Raw genomic sequence first — 23,602 nt, 5'->3', positions numbered from 1 at the left:
TCTTGCCCTGTTTCCTGGATTACTCTCTTGCCTCTGGTCCCTGCCTGTTTTGTTTGTTTGTTTGTTTCTTTGTTTTGGACTGCTTTCCTGTGTATGACCCTAGCCTGTATGTTGGATTACGCCTCTGGATTGCCCCACAAAATAAAGCTGCATTTGGATCTCCTACTTCGTGTCTCGGAGCAGTCGTAACACTGTCAGTCAAACCTTCTGGTCACAAAGTTCTGGTCTGTTAATAATGCCCTGAGCTCCTAAACTTTGAAAGCCACCACAGCCCAATTCAGAATTTAGACACACTTGATCAGTTTAAGTTTACAAACTCATCTCTTTAACTAAGCATACACATAATTCAATGCAAAAACAATTTAATGCTGCAATAATTAGCTCAATCAGAATCAAGAGTAATTGTTTTTCTGTTCATCTTTTACACTAAGTGTGAATGTGTGAGCTTTTTGTCTTCCAATATCCTTGGACAACCAAGCCATATATTTTTATATGCACCCCCAGGAACACCTTTAATGGAAAACTTAAAAACACAAACACAAATATGAAAATGTTGTGTATTATTAGGACAAAAGTGATCTATGAGGACAGACGGTTTAACACAAACACAAACGTGAAAATGTTGTGTATTATAAGGACAAAAGTGATTTATGGGGACAAACGATTTAACAAAGTAAAGGCAACATTCTCATGCTGAAACTGGTAACACAAGGCTTATCCAGGTACTGCGAGTCAATAGGCCATTTGTTATATATAATAATAATATATTATATATAACAAATAATTATATATGTGAGAACATAAAACAGTACAACAAGTATGGAAACAAGAAGCAAAGTTTAATGTGTGCTTTTTCAAATACAAAAATAAAGCACTTAGGTAAAGCACTTTACCATTTACCTTTGATAAACTTAATGAACAAAGCATATTATATCATATCACTAAACAATGTATAACCTTGCCCATACATATAAAACCAAAACAAATTAACAACGCCATCAAAACACTAAATGTTTTGTGTCTGTCTCTTTCTCTTGTGTTTTCCCAGTGTAATATGGTTTTTAAAGTGTCTCATTACTGCTGTCATTTCAGTTGGAGACCATTGCTGTTTTTGTTTCCTTCTGGCATCCTTCTTTTCAGCAGGTTTTTCAGGAAAGACTACAAAAGAGAAAAACAGATTCCTAGGATAAACACAATGATGACTAGATCTCATCTTCCTATTCTTCCAACCAGTATAATAATTATCTTTAGTCTAGCCCATAGATATATATAACTAGATGCCGCCTTCAAGCGCTCCAGGCACGTAGATGTGTCCGCCATCTTGGAATGCTCCACATGTCAGCTGCTGCTGACGTCACTTACTGTTTGGTAAATATGCCACAACACTGTGCAGTAAAAACCGTCGTGATATAAATACCCCCCCAAAAATGGTATAACCTTTCACAGGTAAGTAAAAATCTCAACATCAACCAAAAATATTTAAAAAGGCTTTTACCACTATTTTCATTAGCTTATGTGTAAAATTATTTAACATCAAAGACAACCTTAATCATATGAAAATCATGTGCTTTAACTCTACGGCAGATGTAGACGATTATACACATATATAGCTGCCCCTGCAGACTCATTCAGCTCGCGCAGCCCTGCTTGGCGTGGTTGCCAGATCTCTGTAACATTACATAGTATAACTTCCCTATCCTCAACACAATAACCTTACATTTATAATTTAATTTTTTTATTATGTTTAAGACAGCTGGCGAAAAAAATTCTTTAACCTTTAAACCGCAAGAATAATACACTGCAATAGTTTAAAAGTAGTGTTTAGTGGGATATCGTGGACTTGGCATCCCCAACCGCTTTGACCGTTCCAATATGGCGGATGACCTACGTATAGCGGCTCACAGAAACAGATGCTAAGGCGGCTTGATCTTCACGATTGTCTAATAAAGTGTTCATTGTGCATTTTTGTTTGTTTTTTTACCAGTTTGTTCATGCTCTTCCCAACTGCTGCACTTCTTCTTCTTTTTACTTTTTTTGGTAAACTGCTTAAAAACAAAACAGAAACACATGTACTATTTAAATCAATCAAGCAAATGCAAAAAGTGATCCAGACCAAAATCTAGATTATATATGCCACTGATTTTTAGCTTCGACTAACATTTAATATATCCTTAAAATGGATTAGTAGTTAAAAACTTCCGTCTTGTCTTACCTGTAGATGGGCTTTCTAAGGCAGAGTCATCATCTATGAAAGGAATGATAAAATACAGTAACATACAGTAGGCACTGCTTGGTCTACATGAACTGAATCAAACCTTGCTAAACATGCTAGTTAAATGCGATAGATGCCCATACCATCTGAGGTGCCTGGAAGATCCTCGACAGGTCGCCTAACTCGCTTTAGTGCGGTGGTATGAATAATATAGTTTACTATTAAGGTTTTGGTGTCACATGTTTATTTATATACAAGCATAAACTAGAGTAAACACCATGATGACTAGATCTCATCTCCCTATTCTTTCAACCAGTCTAATAATTATCTTTGGTCTAGCCTTATTTGAATGATTGCTAGTCTTGCCTAAAGTGTTGAGTGGCTGTTTTGGCCTGCTTGTTTTTATTAGGGAAGCAAGTATGTACAGTGGGGCAAAAAGTATTTAGTCAGCCACCAATTGTGCAAGTTCTCCCACTTAAAAAGATGAGAGAGGCCTGTAATTTTCATCATAGGTACACTTCAACTATGAGAGACAAAATGAGAAAAAAAATTGTAGGATTTTTAATGAATTTATTTGCAAATTATGGTGGAAAATAAGTATTTGGTCAATTACAAAAGTTTCTCAATACTTTGTTATATACCCTTTGTTGACAATGACAGAGTTCAAACGTTTTCTGTAAGTCTTCACAAGGTTTTCACAAGTCAAGTCAGTCATCTTCATTTATATAGCGCTTTTAACAATGTAGATTGTTTCAAAGCAGCTTTACAGATAAGCGTATAATTTATGGTAACAGAGATTGTTTTGGCTTTATAGCGGTTCTTTAATAAAGTTATCTTCCAACTAAAGTTAGTTTTGATTGATTCGCTTCCGTCGCAACGATCATTTGTTATTAAATTAGGGGCCGCTAAGACGACACCATTCTCTCTACACAAACTTTAAACGCGAACCTGTGAGAAACGCTGATGGCGTTCGCATGCGCATTGAGGATTGGTTCTATAGTTATGTGCGTTTGAATATATGTACGCAGGTTTGTAATTCCCTACAAACCAAGCCTAAACAAAGTACTGGTGTTTCCTTATAATTTTAATACAGAATTTTATTTTATCAATTCGGGGTAGGTACGCAAATTGAGTTTCCCGACAACGCTTTATCTGTAGAGTGGTAAAGGGATCCTCCATAGGGAAAGACTAGTTGGCACTTCAGCACTGCGTTGTCATCGGGTCCAGTGCAGGTCCTTCATCAGATCATTTTTTATATCAGCTGTGCATTCCGTTAATTTTGTGAATTGGTAAGTTTCGTCAGGGCGTGAAGCAATATAGAGCTAAGTATCATCAGCATAACAGTGAAAACTAATGCCATGTTTCCTAATGATATCTCCTAAGGGTAGCATGTACAGAGTGAACAGCAGCCGTCCTAGTACTGAGCCTTGTGGTACGCCATACTGAACTTGTGATCGATGAGACATCTCTTCATTTACTGCTACAAACTGATAACGGTCAGATAAGTATGACTTAAACCATGCTAGTGCATTTCCACTAATGCCAATATAATAGTGTTGGGCGATATGCTCCATTTTCATATCGTCCGTGCGTCAGTCTGTGAGATTGGCGATACACGATATTATCGTGAGGGGGGCGGGGCCTGCTTAATTGATTATTAACTTGCTTATTTACTCATCAATTTGCTTGTTTTATTACTTCGTTTTATATATGAGAATATTTTTCTAATTTGCTAGCAAAGGTGGAGTGTTTATTAATAGGCTAAATCAGATTATTTCCCGGTATAGTGAAGTAAAAAAAGATCCTAATCATCCTTGTATCTAAATCCAACATGTCAGCGGGAAATGGACACACATTATCCTCTCATGCCGTTACAGATGCAGCATTTTGACTGTACTTCTGCACGAGATGAGATGAAATAATAATTTCTTGAGTCAAGAAAGAGTCAGAGTCTGCGATATATGTCCTCCTACCAGTGCTCTCTCTGTCTAGATGCTCTTCACATATGCGCAACGCACTTCAATAAGCCCAAATAACGCAGCTTAAACCTATGACTTGACTCTGATAAAGGAAAACGGGTTAATGCGTTTACATGGCCACATGCATTGTCAGTTTATTCAGCATAATCGAGTTAATAACGTGCATGTAAACGCGATCATTCCCTGAAAATGAAAGCAGAAACGGACTGCGCTTTCGCTGCATTAATGGCGCGTTCTCTCAGAGATGACAGTGGATATAACGGTATAGCAAATATCTTAATTTACTGGCTTAATATTTCTCTTGTGGACTTACATTATTGACAGTGAAAAAATTAGAAGAATATTTCTTATTAAACAAGTGTTTGAAGTTGCTTGTGATTTTCACAGATGGCAGAGTTGTGCTACGTTCGTGAACTAAAGACTTTTATTAGGCCTATTTAATTTTATTGATATTATTATCATTAATATTTTGTAATTGTATTGTTTTTAGTGTTATTGGTGTCATTAAATGGTTTGTTAATGTGCTATGGAAACAAAATACTGATGAACAAAGATGCCATCTTCATCTTGGCTCTGTATAAGAATGATGATGCGTCTGTTAAGACAAGCACTCTTGACAATTTGTGAATGGATAACCTTGCATTTAAATTTTGTTGTGGGATGTAGTTTTTTAGTCTGTTTTAAAAACATTTTCTTTGAGGAGTCTTCATACACGCGTGTCGGTGATGTCGCAAGTGTGGTTATGTGGTGATGCCGTTATGAATTTAGGCAAGGCAAATATAATTGTAGTTCCTAATTAATTTAATAACAATACTAGCTTAATAATAATAATAATTATTTAAAACATTAATGGGAAAACGAGCCAATTATCGCATTGATATCGTCAAAGGCATCTGCCAGCAGCGATATCTCTGACTATCGTCGATACACGATACTATCGGCACAACCCTACAATATAATGTTCGAGTCTATTTAAAAGAATGTTGGGTTACACTTTATTTCGATAGTCCACTTTAGACATTCTACTAACTATAAGTAACTTTTCAACTACATGTCAACTAACTCTCATTAGAGTATTAGTAGGCTGTAATAGACAGTCAATAGACTGGTAGGTTAAGTTTAGATGTTAGGATTCGGGTTAGGAGAATAAGTTGACTTGTAGTTGCCAAGTAACTTATAGTCAGTAGAATGTCTGTTAGGGGACCAACAAAAAAGAGTGTTAGCAAATATTAAGCAGACAGTCTACTAATACTCTAATGACAGGTAGTTGACATGTAGTTGCAAAGTTACTTATAGTTAGTAGAATGTCTAAAGTGGACTATCGAAATAAAGTGTTACCGAATGTTGTGGTCAGTGGTGTCAAATGCAGCACTAAGATCGAGTAACACTAATAGCGAGATACAACCACGATAGGATGATGAGAGCAAATCATTTGTGACTCTAACGAGAGCTGTCTCAGTACTATGGTACGGTCTAAATCCGGACTGGAAATCCTCGCAGATATCATTTCTTTCAAGAAAGGAACACAGTTGTGAAGACACTGCTTTTTCTAGTATCTTTGACAGAAAAGGTAGATTCGAGATCGGCCTGTAATTGACTAATTCTGTAGGATCAAGTTGTGTTTTTAAGCGGTTTAATCATAGCCAGCTTAAAGGGTTTTGGTACGTATCCTAGAGACAAAGACGAATTACTGATATTAAGAAGAGGATCTATGACCTCTGGAAGTATTTCTTTCAGTAGCTTAGTCGGTATAGGGTCTAACACACGTTGTAGATTTAGATGATTTAACGAGTTTAGTAAATTCTTCTTCTCCTATAGCAATGAATGAATCAAATTGTTCTTCAGGGAGACTACAATGCACTGCCTGATGCGATACTGTAGTAGACGGTTGCATAGTTATAATTTTTTTCCATGATATTATCAATCTAGTTAGTAAAGAAGTTCATAAAGTCATTGCTGCTGTGCTGCTTGGAAACATCTGGGGTTGAAGATTTATTTTTCGTTAGTTTAGCCACCGTTTCAAATAAATACCTAGGATTATGTTTATTTTCTTCTAATAGGGTTGAAAAATAAGCAGATCTAGCAGCTTTTAAGGCCTCTCTGTAAGTAATAGAGCTCTCTTTCCATGAAATGCGAAATACCTCTAGTTGTGTTTTCTTCCAGTTGCGCTCCATTTTTCTGGCTGCTCTCTTAAGGGCCCGAGTGTGCTCGTTATACCACGGCGTTGGACTATTTTCTTTAATCTTCTTTAAGCGCAACAGAGCAACTGTGTCTAAAGTGCTGGAAAAGAGAGAGTTAAACGTTTCTGTTGTAATATCTAGTTCTTCTAAACTATCTGGGATGCTGAGATGATGAAACTGTTTAGGAAGATTATTAATAAAGCAATCTTTAGTAGCAGAAGTGATAGGTCTAGCATATTTGAAACACGGACTTTGCAGCCTTGGCTAAATGAAGTTTACACGAGACTAGGTAATGATCTGAGATGTCATCGCTCTGCTGCAGAATTTCAACGGCATCCACATCTATTCCGTGTGATAATATTAGATCTAGAGTATGATTACGACGATGAGTAGGTCCTGACACGTGTTGTCTAACTCCAGTAGAGTTCAGAATGTCTTTAAATGCCAATCCCAATGCATATTTTTCGTTGTCCACATGTATATTAAAATCACCAACAATTAGGACTTTATCTGCAGTCAGTACTAACTCTGATAGAAAATCAGCAAATTCTTTGATAAAGTCTGTTTGGTGCCCTGGTGGCCTGTATACAGTAGCCAGCACAAATCTCAAACATGATTTATCATTTACACTAGATAGTGGTACATTTAGCAACAACACTTCAAAAGAATTTTATTTAAAATAAGACTTCTCAGTAATTCTGAAGATATTACTATAAATTACACCAACACTATGTGCCCTTTGCCTTTCAGACGAGGTTCATGTTTAGGGGGTGGACTCATTTAAAGTAACGTAATCGTTTGGTTTTAGCCAGGTTTCTGTCAGACACAGCACATCTAGGTTATTATCTGAAATCATATCATTAACAATGAGTGCTTTTGAAGTAAGCGATCGAATATTAAGCAACCCGAGCTTTATCATTTGTTCATCTGTTATATCTGTTTTTTAATTGTTGAACATCAATTACATTTTTACCCTTGAATGGGTTTAGGAGTATTTTGTATGTCCTAATTCGGGGAACAGACACAGTCTCTATGATGATAGCTAGGTGAAAGAGGCTCTATGGGATGGGATTTATCTGACCTTGGTGACGCGAGGCCGCTAGCAGACAGTCGGTTTAGCCAGTCTGTCTGCTTCCTGACCTGAGCCCCAGATTGTCATGTTTGAGCTCTAAGACTATGAGCCATATTACTAGAGAGAAGAGCAGCACCATTCCAGGAGGGATGAATACCATCTCTTTTCAACAGGTCAGGTCTGCCCCAAAAACTTTTCCAATTTTCTATGAATTCTATGTTATTACGCGGACACCAATTAGACAGCCAGCCGTTGAGTGAACACAATCTACTAACTATCTCATCACTCCTGCGAACAGGAAGGGGGCCAGAGCAAATTACAGTGCCTGACATCGTACTTGAAAGTTCACACACCTCTATAATGTAAATTTTGGTGATCTCCGACTGGCGGAGTTGAACATCATTTGTGCCGACATGAATAATAATCTTAGAGAATTTACGATTAGCATTAGCCAGCACTTTTAAATTTGCTTTGATGTCAGGCGCTTTGGCTCCCGGCAAACATGTGACTATGGTGGCTGGTGTATTTTCACGTTCCGTGTAATAGAATTGCCAATAACTAGGGCAAAATCAACACGATTCTCGGTGGGTGTTTCACTGAGAGGGGAGAATCTGTTTGATGTTGTAATCGGAACGGAAGAGTGGTGTTTTATCCCGCGACTACAGCGTCTCACCATCACCCAGTTGCCCTGCTACACAGGCTCTACTTCAGCCGGAACCGAACAATGTACAGAGTTCACTAAGCTAGTCGCATCCAAAGCAGTATCTAAAGCCCTTGCACACTTACAATTAACCTCGATTAAAGTTTGGATGCGTGTTTCTAGTTCTGAAATCTTCCCCGTCAGCTTTACTATCTCCCAGCATTTATCACATGTAAATACTGTGCTAACTCGTAAAAGGCGCACGAGAAAACAAGAAATAAATAAAGAGCGCACGGAAGGCGCGAGCGCGAGACGCAAACTAATGCAACACAGCAGCAGCAGGCAGGGTAGCAGCAGCAGGGTAGACAGGAGGCAATCGATCAGCCAAAAGCAATGATGAAAAGCAAAGTGAAAAGCAATTTCACACACTGTTGCTGGTATTTTGGCCCATTCCTCCATGCAGATCTCCTCTAGAGCAGTGATGTTTCGGGGCTGTTGCTGGGCAACACAGACTTTCAACTCCCTCCAAAGATTTTCTATGGGGTTCAGATCTGGAGACTGTCTAGGCCACTCCAGGACCTTGAAATGCTTCTTACGAAGCCACTCCTTCGTTGCCCGGGCGGTGTGTTTGGGATCATTGTCATGCTGAAAGACCCAGCCACGTTTCATCTTCAATGCCCTTGCAGATGGAAGGAGGTTTTCGCTCAAAATCTCACGATACATGGCCCCATTCACTCTTTCCTTTACACGGATCAGTCGTCCTGGTCCCTTTGCAGAAAAACAGCCCCAAAGCATAATGTTTCCACCCCCATGCTTCACAGTAGGTATGGTGTTCTTTGGATGCAACTCAGCATTCTTTCTCCTCCAAACACGACGAGTTGAGTTTTTACCAAAAAGTTCTATTTTGGTTTCATCTGACCATATGAGATTCTCCCAATCCTCTTCTGGATCATCCAAATGCTCTCTAGCAAACTTCACTGGCCTGGACATGTACTGGCTTAAGCAGGGGGACACGTCTGGCACTGCAGGATTTGAGTCCCTGGCGGCGTAGTGTGTTACTGATGGTAGCCTTTGTTACTTTGGTCCCAGCTCTCTGCAGGTCATTCACTAAGTCCCCCCGTGTGGTTCTGGGATTTTTGCTCACCGTTCTTGTGATCATTTTGACCCCACGGGGTGAGATCTTGCGTGGAGCCCCAGATCGAGGGAGATTATCAGTGGTCTTGTATGTCTTCCATTTCCTAATAATTGCTCCCACAGTTGATTTCTTAACACCAAGCTGCTTACCTATTGCAGATTCAGTCTTCCCAGCCTGGTGCATGTCTATAATTTTGTTTCTGGTGTCCTTTGATTTAACTGCCACCTTACCGTGGTGGAGGGGTTTGAGTACCCGAATGAACCTAGGAGCTATGTTGTCTGGGGCTATATGCCCCTGGTAGGGTCTCCCAAGGCAAACAGGTCCTAGGCGACGGGTCAGACTAAGAGCGGTTCAAAACCCCTTATGATGCCCAAAAAAAGGAGGACCGTGACGTCGCCCGGTATGGCGCAGCCGGGGCCCCACCCTGGAGCCAGGCCCGGGGTTGGGGCTCGTATGCGAGCGCCTGGTGGTCGGGCCTCCCCCCATGGGGTCTGGCCGGGCTCAGCCCGAAGGAGTGACGTGGGGCCACCCTCCCGTGGACCCACCACCTGCAGGAGGGACCGTAAGGGGCCGGTGCTAAGTGGATCGGGCGGCAGTCGAAGGCGGGAGCCTAGACAACCTGATCCCTGGACGCGGAATTTAGCTCTAGGGACATGGAATAGATTCTGGCAAACCGTCCGGCGCCTCAGGAGGGGGAAGCAGTGCCCTACCAACGCTGTTTACAGTGGAGGTGGGCAGCTGTTGACCTCGACTGGGGATATCACCGGACGGTGGAAGGAATACTTCGAGGATCTCCTCAATCCCGCCGTCACGTCTTCCATTGAGGAAGCAGAGGCTGAGGGCTCGGAGGCGGACTCGTCCATCACCCAAGCTGAAGTCACCGAGGTAGTCAAGAAACTCCTCGGTGGCAAGGCACCGGGGGTGGATGAGATCCGCCCTGAGTACCTCAAGTCTCTGGATGTTGTGGGGCTGTCTTGGCTGACACGCCTCTGCAACATCGCGTGGCGGTTGGGGACAGTACCTTTGGACTGGCAGACCGGGGTGGTGGTCCCTCTCTTCAAGAAGGGGGATCGGAGGGTGTGCTCCAACTATAGGGGGATCACACTTCTCAGCCTCCCTGGGAAAGTCTATGCCAGGGTACTGGAGAGGAGAATCCGGCCTATAGTAGAACCTCGGATTCAGGAGGAACAGTGTGGTTTTCGTCCCGGTCGTGGAACACTGGACCAGCTCTATACCCTCTACAGGGTGCTGGAGGGCTCATGGGAGTTTGCCCAACCAATCTACATGTGCTTTGTGGATTTGGAGAAGGCATTCGACTGTGTCCCTCGCGGCGGCCTGTGGAGGGTGCTCCGGGAGTATGGGGTCCGGGGCCCTTTGCTAAGGGCTATCCGGTCCCAGTACGACCGGAGCAGGAGCTTGGTTCGTATTGCCAGCAGTAAGTCAGACTTGTTCCCGGTGCGTGTTGGACTTCGGCAGGGCTGCCCTTTGTCGCCGGTTCTGTTCATAATTTTTATTAAATTAAGAATTTCTAGGCGCAGCCAGGGGCCGGAGGGGGTCGGGTTTGGGGACCACGCGATTTCATCTCTGCTCTTTGCGGATGATGTTGTCGTGTTGGCCTCATCAGACCAGGACCTCCAGCATGCACTGGGACGGTTTGCAGCCGAGTGTGAAGCGGCTGGGATGAAAATCAGCACCTCCAAGTCCGAGGCCATGGTTCTCAGTCGGAAAAGGGTGGCTTGCTCGCTTCAGGTTGGTGGAGAGCTCCTGCCTCAAGTGGAGGAGTTCAAGTATCTTGGGGTCTTGTTCACGAGTGAGGGAAGGATGGAACGGGAGATTGACAGGCGGATCGGTGCAGCTTCTGCAGTAATGCGGTCCCTGTACCGGTCTGTCGTGGTAAAGAAGGAGCTGAGCCGCAAGGCGAAGCTCTCGATTTACCAGTCAATCTACGTTCCTACTCTCACCTATGGTCATGAGCTGTGGGTCATGACTGAAAGGACAAGATCCCGGATACAAGCGGCCGAAATGAGCTTTCTCCGCAGGGTGGCTGGGCGATCCCTTAGAGATAGGGTGAGAAGCTCGGTCACTCGGGAGGAGCTCAGAGTAGAGCCGCTGCTACTCCACATCGAGAGGGGTCAGTTGAGGTGGCTCGGGCATCTTTTCCGGATGCCTCCTGGACGCCTTCCCGGGAAGGTGTTCCGGGCATGTCCCACTGGGAGGAGACCCCGGGGAAGACCTAGGACACGCTGGAGAGACTATGTCTCCCGGCTGGCCTGGGAACGCCTCGGTGTCCCCCCGGAAGAGCTGGAGGAAGTGTCTAGGGAGAGGGAAGTCTGGGCATCCCTGCTTAGGTCATGTTCCAAGAACATTTAAATTGGCAGTTATAAAACCTCTCATTAAGAAACCACAATTAGACCCAAATAACCTAGCAAATTATAGACCCATTTCAAATCTTCCTTTTATGTCCAAAATATTAGAAAAAGTTGTGTCTGCCCAACTGGGCTCTTTCTTGCAAGAAAATGACACCTATGAAAAGTTTCAGTCTGGGTTCAGGCCGCATCATAGCACTGAAACTGCGCTTGTTAAAATCACAAATGATTTACTTTTAGCTTCTGACCAAGGCTGTATCTCAATACTAGTTTTACTTGATCTTAGTGCTGCGTTCGATACTATAGATCACACAATACTCTTAGATCGGCTACAAAACTATACCGGTGTTCAAGGACAAGCATTAAGCTGGTTCAGATCATACCTATCTGACCGCTACCATTTTGTCTATTTAAACGGAGAAAAATCGATCATAACTCCAGTAAACTATGGAGTGCCGCAAGGATCTGTGTTGGGCCCTCTGTTATTCTCAATATATATGCTGCCACTTGGAAATATTATAAGGAAACATGGAATTAGTTTCCATTGTTATGCTGATGACACTCAACTATATATTTCATCACGGCCGGATGAAAACGCTAAATTATCCAAATTGACAGAGTGTGTTAAAGATATAAAAGATTGGATGACGCACAATTTTCTTTTATTAAATCCAGATAAGACAGAGGTAATACTTGTCGGTTCAAAAAACCGCCCACAAAACCTCTTACAATACAACTTTAACATAGTAGGGTGTCCTGTTACTTTATCCTCTACAGTAAAAGACCTGGGTGTTATATTAGATTGTAACTTGTCTTTTGAAAATCATATTTCATATGTTACAAAAACAGCCTTTTTTCACCTTAGAAATATTGCTAAGTTACGTAACATGCTATCTGTTTCTGATGCAGAAAAGCTAGTTCATGCATTCATGACCTCGAGACTAGATTACTGTAATGCTTTATTAGCTGGTTGTCCTGCATCCTCAATAAACAAGCTACAGTTAGTCCAAAATGCCGCCGCTAGAGTTCTTACTAGATCAAGAAAGTTTGACCATATAACACCAATTTTATCATCACTACATTGGTTACCTATAAAGTTCCGTATTAATTACAAGGTATTGCTACTGACTTATAAAGCCCTAAACGGCTTAGCTCCAGTTTATTTAACGGATCTTCTATCGCCCTATAATCCATCGCGCTCTTTAAGATCACTAAATTCGAGGCTTCTGGTCATACCTAGGATATCCAGATCCACCAAAGGAGGGAGAGCATTTTCACATTTAGCCCCAAAACTCTGGAATAGCCTTCCTGATACTGTTCGTTGCTCAGATTCGCTCTCCCAGTTTAAAACTAGATTAAAGACGCATCTCTTCAGCCAGGCATTCATATAATATTTTAATCTTACAGTTAAATCCGGTCTCTACTTCATAAACGCCAGAGGAGAACTGGCTCCCGACTGAGCCTGGGTTCTCCCAAGTTTTTTTTTTCTCCATTAGGTCACCTGATGGAGTTTTTCGGTTCCTTGCCACTGTTGCCTTTGGCTTGCTCAGTTGGGGATACTTAAATTGATTAATCGATTCACCAGTGCTATTGATCTGCATTACCAAACGTGGATGTTTTACACCAGAAACAAACACTGATGTACTATTTTATTTAATACTGTGAAGCTGCTTTGATACAATCTGTATTGTGAAAAGCGCTATATAAATAAAGTTGACTTGACTTGACTTGACTTTCCCACCTTGGGATACTAATAATATATGTATACACACCGATCAGGTATAACATTATGACCCCCCTTCTAATATTATGTTGGTCCCACTTTTGCAGCCCCATATGCAAAAAATTGTGATACACTGTGAATTCGGACACCTTTCTATCAGCATGAACTACTTCAGCAGTTTGAGCTTCAGTAGCTCACCTGTTGGATTGGACCACACAGGTCAGCATTCACTCCCCACATGCATCAAAGTGCCTTGGCTGTCTATGATCCTGTTGCTGGTTCACCACTGTTCCTTCCTTGGACCACTTTTGAAAGATACTAACCACTGCACACTGGGAACATCCACAAGAGCTGCAGTTTTAGAGATGCTCTCACCCAGTCGTCTAGCCATCACAATTTGGCCCTTGTCAAACTCGCTCTTTACACTTACTAATTTTTCACAATTCTAATCAATACTTTCTGGACAAAATGTTCACTTCCTGACGAATATATCCCACCCACTAATAGGTGCCATGGAGAAGAGATAATCAGTGTTATTCACTTCACCTGTCAGTGGTCATATTGTTATGCCTGATCGGTGTACATAGTGGTGCATCATATGGTAAACTTGACTTTAATGATTTGCCATTTGTATGTTTATGCACTTTTACCAATTTCACTTCGTGTTAGTCGATCTGTCTCCTCAGCATCACTGTCATCACTGTCATCACTTGGATTAGAATCGGTTAAATCTAGGTTTTCTAACAAAAAACAAACAATTTGAGTCTTAAGTATAGCAAATGTTAGGAGCAAATAAAATTATCACATAATGACCACTCTGAAAACTATTACTTTGGTAAAAATATAGTGTCTGTATGTACCTTAGCCTATACACTTGATAACCTTTACAATAAATATACTATAAACCAGTGGTTCCAACCTGTCCTGGAGTACCCCCAACACTGCACGTTTTCTTTGTCTCTCTAATCAAACAAGCCTGATTCAATTCATCAGCTCATTAATGATAAGGTATCACATTCTTGTTGTAGCAAGATTGATGCCAGAAACATGAGTAAACTAGATAGAATAATAAATATAAGTTTGGTTCCTGAGATTTGCTCTAAATTAGATGGTATCTACCAAAAGGGTTTGGAAATTAATAAATGAATAGATACCGCTAACACATTACCGTACACATTACAGTATCTTTTACTAGGCAAAACCATAGTACTTACTCTTACACTTTACACCAATCCACTTGAATGCAGAATAGGGCCCATTACAGCTGGCACATTTATCCAAGCTTGAATGAATGATGTCATGTTTGCAAATCTGTTGAGAAAAAAAAAATCTTAAAAACAATTCCATTAAAATATTAAATTTAAATTAATCTGATTAACCCATTTCAAGTGAAGTAAATTTCAAACAGATGTTAGAAGTTTAACTAAAAGGTTTGGGGTTTAAATCAATTAAATATCATAACCAATGTAGGTTTTATCAGTAAATTAATCAATGGTCCAGTCTGGCTGTACTAAGAGAAACCTAGATCTTCACCCAACCCCCACAACATGACATCAACAGTAATTATGAGGACATAAAACACAACACATATCCCAATCTGACTGTAGTAACCTAACCCTGGAACAACAAAGTATTAACAAATTAAATACTCAACATAATTGATAAACCATTTTAACAGAAACCTGTGTGTTTGAACGAGTATAGAATAAAACTACAAGACCCAAAATGCATTCACTTTTCATAAACACTTACCATCTGTGATGTTTTACTCCCATCTCCACTGACGAGCGAGGCACGTTCTTCAATCTCCGAAGTTACCTGTGTAGATTAACAACAAAGTATTAACAAATTAAATTCTCAACATGATTGATGAACCACTTTAACAGAAACCTGCGTGTTTGAACGAGTATATATAGAATAAAACTATAAGACCTATAGAACTTTTATAGAACCATAAACCACAACACATATCCCAATCTGACTGTAGTAAACTAACCTCGATCATCACCCATCCCCCACAACATGACATCAACAGTAATTATGAGGACATAAAACACAACACATATCCCAATCTGACTGTAGTAACCTAAACCTGGATCTTCACCCATCCCCCACAACATGACATCAGCAGTAATTATGAGGACATAAAACACAATTCATGGTCCAATAAGGGAAATGCCTGTTTTACACTGCACGTGTAATCAGTGTATTGATGACGTGGGAGCATAAAGGGTTTATTCACCATAGAAGAGAGTAATTGATGTGTGATGCAATCGTTTTTCCTTTTTTTCGTATTTGTGAATGTCGAATGAAATGTATAACTTGAAGCCCTTCTCCTTTACTGTTGTTGATGTATGACTTCTGTGTGTATGACTAAACTCACTTTGTTAACTTTAATCCCAAGTGCATCGTGAATCGACTGAGTGAAAAGCGCCATTGTTCCCTATAGAGCTGGTAAGTCCCGCCCATCTGTAAAAAAATTGTGCCATGAATGTGAACACATGTTGTCTGTGAATTTTTTATATAATTTTTCATGTTACGAGTTTGACAGTATATGGTATGATTCTTCGGCTAGCAGTTGTGGAAAAGACATAACGAGAAAGACTACATGTCGCCTATGTGACGTCACCCCATAAAGTTGACTTACCCGTGGTTTTCGCCAACCTCAACAATTTTGTCCTCTCCCTGAAAGAAAGCGGTGAAGTGCACCAAAGACACAGCCATGTTTAGCGGGATCCGTGAGCTAGTGTGCGAGTGGTGTTGACGTTTCAAACGCGCCGAAAGCAGCGAAGAGTTGTAGTCCACAAAGTGCTCTCACACAAAGTCTAACCGTATCAAACTTCTACCTGCTAAATTGTAGCATTCTTTACACAAAAAATTATATTAAAAATTCACAGACAACATATGTTTACATTCAAGGCACAATTCAAACGGGACCAGAAAATAATTATTTTCTCCCATTCACTTGCATTGACGATTTTTCAACCTAGAGGTCCAGTGGGTTTAGCGGAGGGGGCGGGACTTACCAGCTCTATTAAAGGAGTCATAACCTGCAATTTTCACTTTTCCACGAGAATCAGTGTATGTTATGATTGCCTAACGATTATACACTGGCCGAGAAGCCGATATTTAAAAGTGAAGCGTTTGTTTACCTCAGGGTAAATAAACCAGCGCGCGTGCACGCGCACTCAAATACGAGATTTTGATTTCAGCTCCGTCTTGACGGGGCAGGATATACCATATATGGACACCGCAAACCTATGCCGCGGGAAGCCCGCCCCTCTCCCCCTCATATTCAGTTCAGTCGAGAAAGATGGAGAAACCGAGTACACACCTGAGTTGCTCTGTTGTTGACTGACAGAATCAACATGTAAATGTGTTTTCTCTACCAAAAACGGACCAAACTATCAGTGACCAGTGGATGAAATTCATTTTTAATGACGCTGTCCCAACAACCCTTTCAACTGGCTTATCGTTAGGAGTCTGCGCTAAACATTTCACACAGGAATCATTCACAAATTTGGGGCAATATCAGGCGAAGTTGGCCTCGAAGCTCTGTTTGGAAAAAGGTGCAATTCCAACCATCAGAGACTTGCCTGAAATTGAAACGGTAAGACTGAGTTTTTATTGCTCTACTGTGTGTAACGTTAACAAACAGCAGCTAACTGCTAATGCGGCTATTGTATGCTAGCGGGAGTATTAGCTTCGAGGTAAACATGGGGAATGGCTGCTAACGTTACTTTGCAAACAACAAATCACTGAGATCATCATGAATTCGGCTATTGTATATTGATTGCCTAACGCTTATATGAGGCGTCGTCTAGTTTGTGTGTGTGTGTGCTCGCGTCTCATATGAGTATGTGCGTGGAGAGTTCATATACATGTATGTGTGACTACTTAGTATGTATGCAAGCGTGTTTCATATATGTGTGCGTGAATGAAGTTTGATTTAAGCCCTAAACGGCGCCTCATACTTTTACACTGGCCGGGAAGCCGGTCGCGGCCAGGTTGGGTTCATTCATAACTTGCGCCATGATGTCATTTTGGAATGATATGCTAAAGCGTTACCTGTGGTGTCAACCCCCCTCCTTCCTGCCACCAATCAATGCGCCCCACATTTGCATTATTAAAATGACCGTCCACGACAGCCAAAATATCGCATCAGGTCTCGCGAGACAATAATGCCTTTAGAAATAAGGGTCTGAGGAGCTCTGTGTTTATTTTTTTTCCACTTTTCTTTTTTAGAAGGGCCTGAAAGACTATAATACAGCAGTAGGTATCCAATGTAATACAAGGTTATGACTCCTTTAACGCAACATTAAGCCTGGTTCACACGGCAGGATAATTAGGCCGATTTTAGTCCCGATTCACCCCTTCCGACAATCTTAAGGATGCTCCGATATCGTAAAATAATCTGATCAGATATTCCTGCCGTGTGTGGTGTGTTAAGACTGCTCTCGTCTGCTCGGAATGACTTCGGGACCGCTCCGATCTCAAATCGGGGATTATCTAACATGTTGGATTGTTTTGGGCCGATTTCTCCTCGTGTGTGGTGTCCCCCGGGGACAAACGAGCACGCAGCCTGTGGACTGTGGCGTGTAGATTTTTCTTTCATCCAATCTTTCATCCACTTTTCATAAACACTTACCATCTGTGATGTTTTACTCCCATCTCCACTGACGAGTGAGGCACGTTCTTCAGTCTCCGAAGTTACCTGCGTAGATTAACAACAAAGTATACTTTAATTATTAAATAACACAAATTCTCAACTTGATTTAAGCTTAATGTTTGAATAATTGTTTAGAGCAAATTAACATTTAAGAAATTAGTGTTATCTATACCGGTGTCTCCATGGCCATTCAAAATCTGAGTCGTCTTTCAAATTCTTCTTTATTTATGACCTATCCTCGATATTCAATCAGAAAATCTCCTTTATGAAAGTGAGAAGTGGTGAACACTCCCCGACCTAACAAAGAATTAGTCTGATTAGTCAGAGAAAAGTTTTAACTTAAGATTTAGAGCAGGGTTGGAAATCCCTGACTTAAACATAGGTCTGTGTTACTTACCTTTAAATGAATGTATATATTTAGCAACAAATCCACCCATGTCTTTACACATTGATGCATAATATACAGCCTCCTCTTCTGGGTTTTTTTTTTACCTCTCCTGGGCCTTATTCCTGCCATTTTCTACAAAGGTCCAGAAAAGCAAGTCATTTTTTGTGATTTATTGTTTTATACATAAAATCATCGTACATAATGAAAGAAACATTGTGAAAACATATCCTTGATATTTGTAATACTGAATAACACTGAGCTTAATGATTAGACAGACAGGGTGACTGTAAGGAGGATCCACTGATGGCAAGCCTTGGGAACCCAAGCGCAGCTTTGACAAAATAATCCAAAAATGTGAAACAAAAGCATGGCATGAAACAAGACAAAACACTATGAACAAACTCACACAACAGTGGTTACATGAATTAATAATACTAGACAAAGAAACATGACAAACATGAGGGGGCTTAAATACACATGCTGAGTCCCAATTCGCATACTATCCGTCCTAAATAGTATGCGAAACTAGAATTAGTACGTCCCAAATCGTAGTATGTTGAAATGAGTATTCCAAAGATACCCGGATGGTCTACTATTTCCGGTTAGAATTCGAAGTGCAGATCAATGCAGACTCTAACGGCTAATATTGCCCACAACCCATTGCGTGCGGGGGGGAGGAGCTTTGCGGTGATGATGGTGATGTAAACATGGCAGTCGGATGCAGCAACGGAGATGCGCCCTCAGTTTTTAAGTGTAAGAATTCAAATGTTTAACCCTAATTAAAGTTACATTTTATTGTATCGTAATATTAATGGGTTTATGTTGTGCCAAAAAAGTACCGTGTTTATCTTGTAGGGTCCGATGAAGATACCGAGCGCCTCATTGCAGGCTACAAAACAATAAATAAAAAGGCTCTAGTACAGTGTCATGCAAGTGTCTTTTTTTTATGTATTTATTTTGATGTTTCTGTCTGACTTATTTGTAGTAATACTGTGGCTGTACATATGTTAACTTTATCAGTCCAACCAAAGAAACATGGTCACTACACTTTTACTATAGTAAAAGCATGGTTCATTTTCATCGGGGTATTTTTAAGTATTATACATAAGTATAAGATTAAGTATAAAATACGTTAAACAATAGTTACACTATAAACTTTAAATATTTTAACTCAGAAAATAAGTAGCGCTAGCTTTCGTTACACACATTTGCACATGAACGTCAGAACCAGCCGCCTCACAAACGACCTGCGTTTGGTTGATCTACGACGACGCCCTGCTTCACTCCTCAATTTGGTAAAACACATTGTAAATGTATTGTGGAAAAAAAGATGGGAATAGTAAATAAAATTATATTGAATATATAAGAATGAATAAAATGTTAAATGTTTTGTTAACAGTCGCGGTGTGCGTAACTAGGCAACCACGTTCAAATTCATGTTGCATGACGTCATCGAAGTATGTCCCAGAACGTGCATACTTTTTTGCTACACACTCAAAAGTATGTACTTTTTCATCACAAAAAAAGTACATACTTTTAGGTCGTAGTATAAGTAGGCGAATTGGGACTCAGCCACAGACTAAAGACAAGGGACACCTGTGAACAATGATCAGACAATTAACCAATGACAAGACACATGGCAGGATCACATGACAAAGAGGGAATCACATGACAGACATGAAGCATGACAAGACACAGAAACATGACAAGAACAAACCCAAAATTGAGACAGTTACATATGAAACTGAAACATTAAAGACCTGAAACCTTAACAGACATTTTTTTATAACTCATAGCGATGTATAGTAAGCTCAGACTAAGTAAAATGACAACATTAAAGTTATCATTACAGAAGCTGTTGCATTTCTTAGGGATGCACAAATAATTATTTCACTAACGTTAGCATTCAGATTAGATTAATGGGTTACAGTAACAGCTAAAGCCGTGAAGTACGGTGATGCATTGCTGCCACATACATATTATTTTTTCCACTCAATAATGTCATAAAAACGAGATCTTATGTTGTTTTAACGACATATTTTCTCGTAATAATGAGATGTTATGTCGTTAAAACGACATCTTTTTCTCGCAATAACGATATATGTCATTAAAACGGCATATTTTCTTGGCCTTATAAGGACATGTGTAGTCATGTACAAAATATGCCTTTATCTAGAGCTGCACGATTCTGGCTAAAATGAGAATCACAAATTTTTTTTGCTTGGAATCAAGATCACGATTCTCTCACGATTCTGAAAAGCTTTATTATTTTAAAGATCTACACATCCTGAACATTAGGTTACCAAACAAGATAGATATAATACTCTTGCTTCAGTCAAATTTAAATAAATGCAGTAAACAAAAAGAACGTAATATTTAAATAAATAAAAAATGACAATTAAACATTGACAACATTCAAAGGTATTACACCAGGCTAGACCTATTATAGATTCTTAACAAGACACACTATCAACATTATTGGGTATGGTGTTGCGTTGAATAGCATTGCTTTTATATACGTTTGTTTCGTCTGGCCGCTGGTACTTTGTTTTGTTTTTAACCATCTCATACTGTGGTTTAAGATAAGTGTTTAATTGAGATTTAAGTTTATAATAACTTTGCTTTTCATTTATTAGGTCTACTTAAAGCTCAGTTGAAGTTTTTTGATAGCTACTACATTAAAAACTACTAGCCTAAAGCCGGCCGCACACCGGACGCGCAGCGCCACGTCTAGGACAACTGTCACCTGAAAATCCGTTAGCATCAGCAATTTTCTGATTTCTGTAAATAAATATAAAACTAAATGTATATTGCAGCACAGGGTTAAGTCCGTATATACATTAACTACGATTTGAGACACATAAATATAAATTTAATTTAAAACTATGTAAATGGCGCTGTGTGGCACGGCAGGGTTTTGAACACGGTCCTGAGCCGTTGCTGGGCGCCGCGGACAGACGCCGCCGGTGTGTGTACTCTCATAGAGAATAATGTGTTCGAATTTGAAAGACGTGGCACTGCGCTGCGCGTCCGGTGTGCGACCGGATTAACTGATAAAGTTCACACATTATTTAAAACATGTGAACAGTCAGTAATAAAATAAGAACAAACACACAAATTACAAGCAGAGATGAATACTAAATAACAAATTTTTCTTTAATGTGTTCGAATTTAAAAAACGTGGCGCTGCGCAGCGCGGCGCGTCCGGTGTGCGACCCGCTTGTGTGTGTGGCTGTGCGCACAGATAACGCGTGAGTCCCAGTTTCCGGCTCTTCTTCCGTGATTAAAATTGTTGAATGTGTAAATTGGCAAGTCGAATCGAGATCTCGATCTTTTAACGATTAATTGTGAAGCTCTACCTTTATCCACATAAAACTGATAGCCTATCACGCCTTTATCACACTTTTACGTTCAAAAAGCTTAAGCAAATAGTAGCAGCCCCAATCAGAGGCGAACACTGACTGGGGCCCCAGGCAAAATTAATCAATGAGGCCCTTTTTATTAAAAAAAAAAATATTTTATATAGGCCTATACGTTTTTTTCAAATAATATAATATATAGAAGGTTTTTTTTTTGTTAATAGGCTATATCTTCATTACCTAGAGATATATTTAAAGAAAAAGTAGTCAAAACATTTTGTTCTTATTTTTTTATTTTGTTAATTAACAAAATGTCAATCTTCGTCTTTACAACAGAAGATAAAATACAATACAATAATCTTCAAGATACAGGCTACAATCTTCACATGTATAACGGATTGTCACATTATAAACAGTCCTTTGTGTGGTGGAATAAGCAATGCTATATAGAAATATATGGTTAGCATCTTTATTTAAACTTTATTTCATTAACTAGTTAGGCCTATGCTAACTCAACTGATTTAATGTAAAGAGCTGGATCCAAATTACTAATTAAATAATGTCAAATATTAAATGTAGGCTATTGATTAGAGTTACCATAAAGATTTTTCTAGACTAGTAGTCATTCATTTAAGCAATTAGGACTAATTGCACGTTTATATTCAATCCTGGGTTCATTTATAGCCTATTCCGCGCTCAAGCGGTGAGGCTTGTCTATAGCCTATGCTGTTTTTCAGTTAATGTTTGAGACGCGCTCCAATTCACAGAGATCATGAAAGCATGCCCTGTTCGATTTCTTTTCCGAAAGCACAACGTTTTCTTCTTGTTGTGAGTTTACACAAATAAAAGTAGTTGCGACTGGTGTATTATTCTTTTCTGAGTATTTTAAGTTGTTTCCACTAGGAAAATGCGAGTGATGGCACCGACGCCTCCACCATGTCATGCAGTGCGCGCTCCACACCCCGCACAAACACTTGGGTATGCACTTAATAATAGCGAACATTTATCTAGGTTAACGTTAGAGCGAGCAGCCATGCCAGACGCATAAGTCCTCTTCAGGTTTAACAAATCAAATTCTGTTGCATTGTATTGCGCCAGTTTGAAAAGGGCGGCTGAAACACTTAGCCTATACAGATAAATGCCCAATGCTGGTGTTTTTCTTTAAATAAATTTGTTTAGGCTTTAAAATAAATATTATTTGTGGGCTAATTAATGCCACAATAATTTGTTTATTGTATTGGCTACTTATGTTTTTCATTTTTGTTTTGCATTGAATACCACTTGCACCGCAATGCCATCCTCCCATAGAAAGACACGTTAAGTTGTCTTTATAATAAAAGGTTTCTATGAGAGGAAAACGCTTAAAGTGTAATTAAATAAGTTGCGTTCATATTCTGGTTCTAGGCTCATCTGCTCTTCTGTAGGATAGTATGGTTTATTAATAAGGTGTGTACAGCATTTGATCTTTATCACTGAAGTAGCCTATTAAGCCACATAAGCTTTTTCTTTATAATAAGGATTTTCTATGGGAAGAAAACGCTTAGCCTAATGTGTAATTAAAAGCAATGTTCGTATTCTGGGCTCATCTGTTAACCTGTAGGCCAGTCATTCCCAAAGGCGGGTCCCGACCACAAGTGGGTCGCGGGAGATTTTGTATGGGTCGCCAAGTCGAGCACTATTTTTCAGTGTGCTATAAACGCGTTCTCATCCTAGGGCGTCATATACTGACGCTTTTGACATTTCGTCCACATGCAACGCACATGGCACCCTTTAGCGTCAATATGAGACGCATTTCTATCTGCGTCTCATATTGACGCTTAAGGGTACCATGTGCGTTGCATGTGGACGTAATAGGACTTTGTCTCATTAAGTATAAATT

The 23,602-nt window shown here is 40.1% G+C and overlaps 2 protein-coding genes across 2 annotated transcripts in view; both read right to left on the bottom strand.

Annotated features, from left to right (window-relative positions):
- Positions 1–23,602, bottom strand: part of inpp5a (inositol polyphosphate-5-phosphatase A) — a 206,984-nt gene that overhangs the window by 163,850 nt on the left and 19,532 nt on the right. The window lies entirely within an intron of this gene.
- LOC311070217 (uncharacterized protein) lies at positions 820–19,577 on the bottom strand. Its single transcript, XM_084093953.1, has 9 exons — positions 18,374–19,577; positions 18,149–18,273; positions 17,956–18,021; positions 15,060–15,125; positions 14,522–14,618; positions 13,958–14,047; positions 2,213–2,245; positions 1,982–2,045; positions 820–1,158 (listed from the first exon to the last, which is right to left on the bottom strand). The coding sequence occupies exons 2-8, from the start codon at positions 18,164–18,166 to the stop codon at positions 2,026–2,028; spliced, it is 390 nt and encodes a 129-aa protein (XP_083950079.1). The 5' UTR covers positions 18,167–18,273; positions 18,374–19,577; the 3' UTR covers positions 820–1,158; positions 1,982–2,025.

This window comes from Abramis brama, assembly GCF_963993115.1.
Source record: "Abramis brama genome assembly, chromosome: 19".
In the NCBI taxonomy this organism is placed as follows: Eukaryota; Metazoa; Chordata; class Actinopteri; order Cypriniformes; family Leuciscidae; genus Abramis; species Abramis brama.
Note: the sequence above shows the minus strand (reverse complement) of the source record. Positions and strands in the feature narration are given on the sequence as shown.

Bases quoted from the DNA above. Each gene is read 5' to 3' on its own strand.
- LOC311070217 (XM_084093953.1), bottom strand. The intron at 14,619-15,059 runs GTAAGTGTTTAT...TTTTCTCAACAG, and splicing joins GGAGTAAAACATCACAGATG to ATTTGCAAACATGACATCAT. The intron at 2,046-2,212 runs GTAAGACAAGAC...TTTGTTTTTAAG, and splicing joins CTTAGAAAGCCCATCTACAG to CAGTTTACCAAAAAAAGTAA.